General features: G+C 59.3%; 1 protein-coding gene across 1 annotated transcript; it reads right to left on the reverse strand.

The window, feature by feature from the left end:
• Positions 1-2,889: 2,889 nt before the first annotated feature.
• LOC147601421 (maestro heat-like repeat-containing protein family member 7) lies at positions 2,890-5,394 on the reverse strand. Its single transcript, XM_086744650.1, has 7 exons — positions 5,308-5,394; positions 4,926-5,102; positions 4,170-4,325; positions 3,900-4,001; positions 3,492-3,594; positions 3,114-3,173; positions 2,890-3,026 (listed from the first exon to the last, which is right to left on the reverse strand). The coding sequence occupies exons 1-7, from the start codon at positions 5,359-5,361 to the stop codon at positions 2,890-2,892; spliced, it is 789 nt and encodes a 262-aa protein (XP_086600776.1). The 5' UTR covers positions 5,362-5,394.
• Between the last annotated feature and the right edge of the window lie 5,456 nt (positions 5,395-10,850).

The raw sequence follows: 10,850 nt of genomic DNA on the forward strand, positions 1-10,850 counted from the left end.
TGCTGGGGCAGCCATTCTGGAGGGACTGCACCCCATGGAAGAGATGACCCACGCCGGAGCAGTTTCATGAAGGACTGTGGCCCGTGGGAGGGACCCCACAATGGAGCAGGGGAGGAATGTGAGGAGTTCTTCCCCCAACTATGAAGCAGCGGCGTAAAACGACGCGTGATGAACTGACCGCAATCCCCATTCCCTCTTCCCCCCTGTGCCTCTTGGGAGGGGAAGGTAGTAGAGATAATGTTAAGCCTGGGAAGAGGGAGGGGTGGGGGGAGGTTATCTTGTTCTCTGTCTCATTATCCTGCTGTTTGTAATAATAAATGAATAGTTTTCCCCAAGTCGAGTCTGTTTTGCCCGTGATGGTAACTTTAAGGATTTCTCCCTGTCCTTATCTCAAACCTTGAGCCATTTTTCTTATATCATCTCCTCCTATTTTCTCGGAGGGTGGGGGGAGTGAGAGAGAGAGACTGTGTAGTCTGGTCCCGATTGGGACTGAACTACGACAGCAACATATCATAGTAAACTTTATCTATTTTGGTTAGCATTAATAATAATGCCTAGCAAGCTCTAATAATGTCTTGCTTGAGACAGCTGGGACTCCGTCTAAGGCTTGACTCAGCTCTCATTAAAGATGAGCAATCATTCCACAATTTTCCATGGGTCTCATAAAGCTTCATGTGTTTCAAATGGCGAGGCACTACAGCTCTGACAACCACCACTTACCTCAGAAGGTTTCAGAAAACCTGCTTGTTTTAGTTAGGCAACAGCCGTCTCTGTATCCAAAGCTGACATTTGAACAGCTAGGGGGCTAAGGTTCAAGACAGCTTCTCAGTTAGCTCGCTGGTCTAGCGTTCCTCTAGATATCTCCTCGGGGTTTCAGCGGGGCAGTGAGAAACAAACGCACAACCACGGGGTCAGAGAGGCTTTTTGGAAACCACCACATTAATGGTTTTGTAAAATTCATACACCAAGACACAATACCAATCACAATTTGTAAGTCATACACAGGCAGGTCCTTCAATTATACTTCTTTATTCAGGTGCTTGCAATTCTTGCAGATTTTGCACCCTGGTTTATTAGTTCTGGGAGCAAAATTTAATGCTGGAAACTAACCAAACTACACTTACGTAGTAGATTTTTTTTCAGGATTTGTTATATCCTGTGTTGTGCATCTCAGGCTAAAATCTACCCTACGGAGAAATATGAGCTTTTAACGGAAAAGCACTATCGAAACCACTTTAATAGCAAACCCAGGCCTTCAGTTCTGGAACCAGCACACTGCTCAGACTGACTGTCTGCGTCCAATGCTTAACTACCCTCAACTTACCAGTCCACTTGCCTACTGCAAAGGATTTGTTAGATTTCTCCCACTCCTCAGTCCTCCTCCAGGGAACAAAGTCTGTTCACTTGGCAGAACAGGCAGCAGGTCTGTCTGTCAGCTCTTGTGCTCCACTATGGCCTACATCGATGCAAACCACCTACAATTCTGAGCTCCCCCAAGGCCTCCATAGAGCTGAGTACCTGCGCAGAGGGCTTAGAGAAATACTACCCTGTGTCGGCTTGCCCTGGGCTCCAGAGGAAGGGGTTAAATGGAGTGATACACGGAGAATCAGTGACACCAGCATGCCAGTAAAGGGCATGATCTGGAAAAAATGGACCCAAATACCAGGTTACAGAATTGTCATTCAGGGGCATATTCAGAGAAAAGAGATATACATTACCATGAGAGAAGGGAAAAACAGAGAGCATCCTATCGTGTCAACCTCCTAACACAACAAACCATCTCAAGTTGAGCCACGGGACTGTTTTCTCCCAGGGCATGCAGAGAGTTTTTACGCTGAAGGGTGCACTACACAGTAAACATCTGTAATATCTGCTCCAGGGTCACACGCCCCCAGACACAGCAATATGGTCTTTTTTCTTTTGCATATGCACACGTACATCTGCTCTTGGTAGATAATAAAAAGAAGGTTGATACGGAGTCATATGGATCAAACCCATAGCTTTAAAACAGGAACAGCTACAGATGTTCACAATGATCAACACACTCCCATAGCACAAGTACTTACCCAATGGAGTGGTTACTCTAAGCACTAGGTTTTATAGGTGATACTGGATTGTACTGGAGCAGATAGCAGTCGATTTCAGAGTTCACTTGTTTGTCATTTTATTAAAGTAATAGATCAAGTGGCTTAGCACATAAAAATACAAGAACCCTTCCTCCTAATTAGAGCAATTTGTGTAGAAATAAAAGCGCACACACACATACACACATCAGAGGCAGGACTGCTGACAGCTTACAGGATGAAGAAAAGAAACTCACTTTCCCTGTCCCACACCAGGACATCACACTCTCCCTCCTGTCTCCAGGGATAATGGAGTCTCTCAGCCCCAGAACTGTGGTGGCGAGAAACACAGTAGCACTTCAGCAACACTAGCGCTCTGCCCATGGGGAGGAGAAGGGTTTTGTTGTCCAGCACAGCAGCTGGGGCTTGGCTGCAAGGAAACCCTGGGTCAGTGGGTGCCGTGCTGCCATGGGCTGCTGGAAATCCTGGGCATCGGGCAGCTCTCCGGGCAATCCTCATGTTTGGGGCTGCCATTTCCACTTTGCCCTCTGTCTCGCTAAGGAAAAGGCCTCCCCAGTGGATGAACAAACACAGCTTCATCAGCGGAAAATGTCAGCAAGGGATAAACTTGGAAACCAAGCCTGGGGCCAGGGTGTGCTCAGAGGGAAGCTGTGCTGCAGGCAGCGGGAGAGGCCAGGAATGACGCTGTCTGCTCAGCACGCTCAGGGCGCTACGCATCGGAAGGACACCGTGGGTTTGGGCTGCTTCTTCCAGTTTTATTCAGAAGTTTGGTTTGCCTTCTGAGAAAGAGGCAGCACTGCCTGGCTTAGCAGCGCCAGCAGCAGAGCACTTGCGGGGTGCGTCCTGATGTTTGCTGCACGCTTTGGGAGCTCAGGATGAGGATGGTCTGAGTTGCCAGGGAAAAGACGGAGATTTCACTGTCATTCTTCAAGGTGTGAAGGGCTGCCACAGAGAGAGACAGAGCTGAGATGAACCCCTGCGTCTGCAGAGACCCCCAGGCATCCCCTCCAGACCGTGCTCTCTACTCACCCCTGCAGATCTCCGACACCTTCTCCCGGCTTTGGTCCCTCAGGGTGCGAGCGGCAAGCCCTAGGCACAGAGCTTCGTCAGAGCTCCCGCTCCCCAGCGTGCTCCCCGCAGCACAGTCCCCAGCCCTGCCAGCTGGGCTGCACGGCCTCCTCCCCCTCGTCAGGGCTGACCCCAGGGAAGACCACTACCCAAGGGGGCCTGGAGCGAGCAAGGCAGCCACCAAGCCCACCTGCGTGGGCAGGGCTGGGAGAGGGAGGCCAAGGGGCTGCACGGGGCCGCCGGGGCTCTGGCAGACGCAGGGCTGCTCCTTGCTGCCAGTGCAGCAGCAGGGACTGGGGCCAGGCTGCCAAAAGAGGCACCCCGGGGGCAGTGGCTCACCCAAGAACCTGACGGCCGTCTCCCGCAAGCTGGCCTGAGTGTCCTTCAGGTACGGCAGGCTCTGACGACAGTAGTCTTCAGCCCTGCTCCTGTCCCGCGCCAGCTGCAGAGAGCGCAAGGGTACGGGCATGTCACGGCCCCTCCCCACTCGGCCACAGCAGTGCCTCCTCCCGCACCCCCAAGCATTGCTGAGACCCCTCCATCCCGCGTTTTGCAGGGAGGGGAGAGGAGCCCGGAGAAGAGCCCCTGGGGCCTCTGCTCTTCAGGACAGGGATCAAGGATGTGGCTGCAGGCTGTGGACTCCGGGCTGGAGCCAGGCAGGCGACGCACAGCTGCAGAGCCCGCAGCCCAGACGCGGGGGGCAGCCCTCGTCCGGCCTGGGCCCAGGGGCTTGGGGGTTGTGCTCACCAAGCACTCTCCAATCCTCCACGTCTGCTGGGTCTGCAGCAGCTGTCTGAGCTCCTGCCACTTGAGCAGCTCTGCTGCAGCAAGGAGGGCTTCCCTGGAGACCTGCAGAGCAGCAGAAGCTGCGAGATGGCACCACGGCCTGGGGAAGGAGACCTGCTGTCCCCCTCCCCTTGGCTTTGTTCCTGGGCTGATCCCGCCCTTAGGAAGCTGGGCCGCGCCCTGGCTCAAACACCTGGGGATCTCATCTCTGCGTAGCTTGGAAATCTGTACCTTGGCCACGCTCTGCACTTGGTCACGCATGTGAAAGAAGAGTGGGAGCAGGCCCATTCGTGCTGTCGTCTTCATCTGTCTCCTGTTCTTCCTCAGCACAATCTGCATGAGCTTTCCAAAGAGGCTGATGGAGAGCTCTCTCAGCGGCATGAACTCCTGGGAGGGAGAAGCACAGTAGCACTTCAGCAACACGAGCGGTCTGCCCACGGTGAGGAGAAGCGTTAGCATGGCTGAGGTGAGGGGAGATGCTTTGGGGTCGGCTTCTGCACGCTGGAATTGTGAGCCAAACCTGCAGCTGCGGCTGAATGGCCCCTGGCCCGTGAAAGGCCTCTCAAGAGAGTTCCCTCAGGCAGCGGCTGTGCCTCCAAGTGCTCCCCCCAGCCACCCAGCGTTCCCCAGCAGCTGCACCAGCCATGCTAGGGAAGAGCTCCCCGCAGCCGGGCTCAGGAGGAGGTCCTGGGCAATACCTCCGCGGCATGCACCGCTGCCTCAGCCTCAGCCCCTTTGCCGCGGTGTCTGCGGACAACATGTGGTGTCCTGCCCGGCAGCGCAGCTCGGGGAGCCGTGGGGGCTCTGGGGGCAGCTGTGAGGGAGAAGCTGGGCTGGGCTGCAGAACCCAGAAGCCATCCCACAAGAGCCGGGGGCAGAAAGGAGAAGGAGACCCTGCTTGGAGTGCTGCCCGCAGGGCTGGGCTGCAGGGCAGCTGTCATTGCCCCGTGCCCCTCTCTGGGGCTCAGGCTCCCGCATCAGCCTTACGTGGTCAAAGAGGGGCAGGAGCTTCTCCGCCAGCTGCAAAGCGATGCGGCTGGCCTCCTCCTTCTTCAGCTGACCCATCACATTTTGGAAGACCACCAGGGCCTTCCTCTTGATATCTTCATAGGCATCCTGCAGAACCTCCAGCATGTCTGGCAGGATGACCTGAATTCTTCTTGCCTGTGTGAAAAAGAGAGTCACCATTCCTGTGACAAGGTCCATGCCTGGAAAGTTCCCCAGGCTGCCACCAGGCCCCACCGCGGCAGGGAGGGCCTTTGGAGCAGTCACCCCACCGCCTGACTGCCAGCCAAGGCCAACCACCGCCTCACCCCCTGCCCCAGCCCCCGGCTGCCAACATGGCTCCCCTTGATGACGCCCTGCTCACCATGTCAGCTCTCTCCGACAATGTGATGACGCCTGTGAGCACCAGTGAGATCATCTCCAGGCTGGAATGCCTCAGAAACCTCCAGGCTTTGTGCATTGTCTGCAAGTCCTGGCCTTCCAAGTCATCGGAGGCCAGCAGCTGAAAGAACCCCGGCAGAAAGTCAGCGGCCGGCAGAGCCGCTGAGGCTCCCCACAGCGTGCAGCTCCTGGTTCCCAGCGTCAGGTGAGGACAAAGGGCACCAAGGCTTTTTCTGGTAACTCACAGCCAAGCAAAGGAGGCAGGTTTGCTCTGAGGAAGTGTCAAAGAGGCTGTTCTGGGCGTGCTGGAGTTGGAGGAACAGCTCCTTCAAGATGTTATCCAGCGTCTGGGGTGTGGAGAACATGAGCTCCCACATGGCCCGGGCAGTGCTGCAAGCCAGAGCGCTCTGTCAGCCGGGCTGCCTCGGCCACGGCAGCACGGCCTGGGACAGCCGGGCGGGACGCAGACCCTGCCCCTGGGTTGGGACGCCCCGGGCAGCAGGAGAGGGCTGAGGTGGTGGTGTTCCCGGTGGGGCTGTCAGCCAGAGAGTCCCCGGGCCCCTCTCCCCACAGGGAACAAGCCCTCAGGGGGCTTGTCAGGGCCAGCACCTGTCTCCTCGCATCTCCAGCATGGTCCTGACTGCCTCCCCAGGGTCCCTGTTAGCCATCAGGAGGAGCAGCGACTCCACGCTCTGCCGGGCTGGTGCCGTGCTGATGCCTGTCAGGTTTCTGTGGATGCAGCTCAGGATCTTTGGCACCTGGAGGGGACGCAGGTGAGGATGGTGCTGCCACTGGGCTGCAGCCATTTCCTCAGCTGCCCTTCCCATCCCTCTCTGCTGCCTTCAGGTGCCTTCTGGTGCCCGAGAGAGCTGGGTTTGGGAGTGAGGGAGGGAGGGAGCAAGAAGGCCTGACAGGGCTCAAGGGCAGGGCAATCCAGCCAGCGGCCACTTACATCCGTCAGCCAGAAGTCAGGGTCTCCCGTAACCACATCCATCATGCTGCCGGCCAGCTCCCTGTCAAAGGTGCTGTAGTCTCTCATGGCCTCAATGATTGTGAGGACGATGTCTGCCCTCTCTTCGGGCTGGAGGTATTTTCCAAAGGCCTGTGGGCGGGAGGCAGGGAGTGAAGACATGCCACCTCCAGTCTGGGTGCCTTTGCTCACACGAGTGCCGTCCTGATGCCACGGAGAAGTGTTCCAGCAAGGGGGAAGCTCACTACCTTGGTAATGTGCCTGGCGTCGGGCGAAGAGCGCAAGGAGGTGATCTCAGCTTCCCAGTCCCCTTGGAGCTGTGCACGATCCTCTGGCAGTGTCGTGCCTAAAGAGCAGGGCAAAGGCAGAAGAGTCGGCAAGACACAGCAGCTTAGGCAGCAAGCTTCCCAAATCCGGAAAAGAGCGTGGAACTAGGAATGGCTGAGGAGACAGGTTATGATCCACAGTCGCGGAGGAGGTGCTGGATAGCGGTGTAAACTGAAGGTTGACCTGCCTCCAGTGTACCTATGCGAAGGCTCCTGGCCTGGGAAACTCCAAGGACCTAGAGCTCTGCAGGCAGTCCCACAGTTAAAGCGTGGTTGGAATAATGGTGCCATGACAGGAGGGGCGGCTCGCGTGGCGGGCGCGTTGCGAGGCAGGGCTGTGAGCTCTTCAGGAGAGATGGGGAAGACGTGGATTGGGGCTGCCTCCTGGCTGAAGGAGCAGCTCAGCTCCACGGGACGATGAGCAGTGTGGGGGAGAGCGTGTGGGTCGGGAGCAGAGGAGAGGCAGTGCTGGTGACGTGGTGGTGCCTCCAGCAAGCGCAAGAGCAGTCCGTGGCAATGGCCAGGAAGAGAAGCAGATGTCTCGGGTGATGTCAGTCTGCGCAGGGATGCTGCTGCCACGGCTTCTCTTACATTGTTGCTGACGCTTGAACACGAGGAGGGAACAAAGAGCGTCCAAAGCGGGACAGCTGGTCTTTCCTCCCTGGCAGGAAAGTAGGAGGAGGTGTCCCAGCAGCTGTCCGAGGACTGGGATCTGGATGTCTCCGTAGGAGGCACATCTGTCCTCATCTTGAGCAGCCTGGGCAAGGGAGGCAGAAGAGCAGAATTGCTGAGGTGAGAGCCCGGAAGCCAAGAGTGTGCTCAGAGCTGGGTGCAGGCGCGTCAGAGCTTTGCAGGGCCCCACGGGCCCCAGCTCCCAAAGCAGCTAGCTGGGCGGCAGCCCCACGCAGGGAGAGCTGCCGGGCCTGCGCTTGCACCAAGCTCCTTGGGCGTTCTCGTACGACACTGGCCCGGGGGCAGAGCTGGCTCCTGGCAGAGAGGGGGCTGGGGAGAGAAGCCCGTGGGGAAGGGAGGGAGCAAGACCCCCGCTTCAGCGCAGAGGAGGCGGAGCGCCAAAACCTGTGCCCAGACTTGCCTTGCGGGCACCTGGGAGCTGCAGGCTGCACCGCTGTGCGGGCACGGAAGAGGGTCTGACTGGCAGGTGCCTGGTCCTTACCTCCAGTGAGGAACAGTTGGCCAGCAAATGGCCCAGCTTCCTAATCCTCTCCACGGCCCTCTCCCGCACCTCTGGTCTCTCGCAGTCCGTGAAGAACAGGAGCATCTGGGGCGAGAGGAGAGAAGCTGCTGGTGAGCCCTGGCAGCAGACACCCGCTCCAGCACAAGCAGCGCGGCTCAGCTCCTGAGCTGGACTCGCACAGTCCATGGCGGCTTCCTCTGCTCTCGAGCAAAGGTGCGGACCGTCCACTCAAGAGTGGCCAATCCCTTCCCTGCAGGGTGAGGAACAGCCCCGCTCTTTGCACGTGCCAGACCTGAAAGATACTCTGCAGCTCCTCGCTGACTCTGGAGGCGGGAGCGCTGAGCACCAATGCCTCCAGCATCTTGTCCATGGCACGCAGGTTCTGCAAGGAAGACAAAGAGCTGTGGCCATGATTGTGCTGTCCCTCCCACTGCCAGAGCCAAGGGAGGACTCCTGCGCTGAGTCGCGGTGCCCGGGAGAGACCCCGGGACAGACAACCTGTTGCAGGCAGAGCAGCCTGCGCCACTGGACGTGGCCAGGCCCAGGGGAAGGGGACGAAGGGCTGAGGGTGGGAAAGCAAAGCCGAGAGCCTGGCCTGCCTTGGATCTCTGGTGATATGGCAGCACAGGGTGGCCAGGGAGCAGCCCCGAGGGACTGGGGGCTCCTGGAGCTCACTCAGCACTTGCCTTGAAGTAGAGGCGTGTTTCCAGGCTGTGCATTTCCTCTGCTGGAGGAAGCCAGAAGACAGTGGAGAAGCAGGCTTGTAGGAGGCCTGTCTCTTTGCCGTCCAGCACCGACTCCACTGAGCTGCAAAGAGGGAGAGGGGCCAGTGGGACACTGGTGCTGGGAGCGGAGCCTGGAGGCCTCGTGCAGGTGAACACGGAGCTGTGGGACAGGGTCCCCAGGAGGGATGGGCAGGTACCTCAATGCGGCGATGGCACGCATGGCTTTCTGCCGCACCGCCGTTTGCATTTTGTCCCTGGGCTCCTCTGTCAGCAGCACCTGCAGAGCACAAGTGGGATGGGCCCTGGCAGCTGGCAGCACCCAGTGCCAGCAGACCCTCGCCCTGCGCAGGCGCTGTCCCCACAGGGTGCCTGTGCCGGCAAAGCCCTTCTGCAGAGCCGTGGGGTTTCCCCTTACCCAGATGTTCTCTGGCAGCTGGTATGTGTGGCAGAAGAAATCCAGGCCCTGGAACAGGTCGTGCCGCTTGGCGGTTCTGCACAGAACGCAGATGCAGTTCAGGAACACCATCTGCTGGCCCTCCTCCTGGCAGCCGGGGGACAGAGAGAGAAACGGGGAGCGTGAGGCGGGGGACAGGCGGCCAGCGGGACCGGAGCACCGGGGGCGCAGTGCCGTGTGGGAGAGCTGGGAGAAGCAGCTCTGCCCAGCCAGCACAGCTCCAGCAGCCCGGCAGCAGAGCCCCTGTCAGCAGAGGCTGGCAGAGCCGCAGGTGAAATGGGCACGGTTACCTGCTGGGGGCTGGTGACAAAGGCGTGGATGAAGTCCACAGTTTCCTGTTCCACTGCGTAGACAGGCAACCAGCTGTCATCTAAGGAAGGAGGAGAGCAGGGAGGGTGTGGAGAAGGGCCGGTGGCAGGAGAGAGAGCAGAGGAAGGAAATCTGCCCTGTGTGCAGCCGCCTGCCCACTCCCCTGGCCCAGTGTTCCCGTGCGTGCCAGGGCTGGAGGGTGCCCGGCAGCCGGGCTGCCATGCTGGAGCACAGCGTGGCGGGGAAAGCCCCCAGTGCCATCGGCTGAGGACATCCCTTGCAGGTGGGCAGGAAAGGTCCCCGTCCCACAGCATGGCTGCCTCCTGCCAGCCCAGCTGCCTCCGGCTGCCTGTGCCCGGAGCAGGAGCTGGGTCCCCTCTGCTCTCTCCCTCTTTGGGAGAGGCTGTGCTGGGGCCAGCTGCCAGCCCTGAGCATCCCTGTCATTCACGCAGAATCATGCCCCCCGCCCGCGGGATCCCCGCTGCCCATGTGCGTGGATACGTGATGGTGGCGTCGAGCAGGGTGCGCTCGCTGGCCCCAGCCCTGCCCCGACCAAGAGGGGCCCCTCACTCACCGATCTCCAGTGGCTCAACCATGGACGCCTCGTCAGGCTGCCCCAGGGAGCCGCTCTCTTGGGAAGTCCAGTCTTCCTGCCAGGACTCCGTGGGGCAGCTGGGAATGCTCTCTGCCATCCTGCGGGATGGAGGAAAGGGCTAGGAGGGAGGTTGTGGGGGAAGGATTGGCGAGAGGCCTCAGCTGCGCTTGCGGGCTCCTCGCTAGCTCCACGGGCTCCTGGCCTGTCCTGTCGCTGTCCTGCCGGACACTGAGGGCTGGGGGCACAGCCGCGCTGACCGTATGCAGTGGGGTGGGGTGTCAGAATGGGGAGGTCACAAAGGGTCTCACTGTGACACGCTGCCCGGGCCGGGAGGGGCAGTGTTCTATGGGGTGCAGTGGGCCGGCTCAGCCCTCGGGCACCTGGGTGCTCTCAGGGTGCCCCCAGTCCACCGTTTTCCCTCACATCCCCTAGGACCTCCCTGTTGCCCTCCGCGGCGTCCCAGAGCCCCATGTTCAGACATGAACAGGGGCGGCGTGCCCCCACAACATCCCTTTGCTTTTGGCGCACTGCAGAGCCCTGCCTCTCCCCCTCGACGACATTAAAGCTGGAAGATTCACTGCAGCCTGGTTTTTGTCGCTTCACTCTTCTCTCCCCCTCGCCAAAGAGGAAGAGCTCCTGCAGAAAAGGGGAAAAGGAAAATGAAACGTCTTCCACTGAGTTTGCCCTTTGAGGACTGGGAAGCTCCCAGACATGGAGATTCCGGTCTCACTGGCTTGCTTCTCCGTCTGGCTTGTGATCGTGATGGAGACCAGCCTCTTACAGTCAGAGCCTTTCCCTGGCTCTGAACATCTCTTCCAGCACGGGCCCACCCAGGACCCCTCCTGGGGCCTTCGTTGCAGCCCAGAGCCCTGGCGCTGCCCCGGGGGTGGCTGTGTGGTAGCGCCGGGGCGGAGGAGGCCTGGGCCGGTGTGGCAGGGTGGCTGCGGCCTCA

The sequence above is a fragment of the Chlamydotis macqueenii genome, chromosome 3 (assembly GCF_036417535.1).
Source record: "Chlamydotis macqueenii isolate bChlMac1 chromosome 3, bChlMac1.mat, whole genome shotgun sequence".
Lineage (NCBI taxonomy): Eukaryota > Metazoa > Chordata > Aves > Otidiformes > Otididae > Chlamydotis > Chlamydotis macqueenii.

Excerpts from the sequence above, each read along its gene's own strand:
- LOC147601421 (XM_086744650.1), bottom strand. The coding sequence starts at position 5,361 with ATGATCTCACTGGTGCTCACAGGCGTCATCACATTGTCGGAGAGAGCT. Across the intron at positions 4,002-4,169 it reads AAGTGCAGAGCGTGGCCAAG|GTCTCCAGGGAAGCCCTCCT; the intron begins GTACAGATTTCC and ends GCTGCTCTGCAG. Across the intron at positions 3,027-3,113 it reads GGTGTCGGAGATCTGCAGGG|CCCTTCACACCTTGAAGAAT; the intron begins GTGAGTAGAGAG and ends TCTCTGTGGCAG.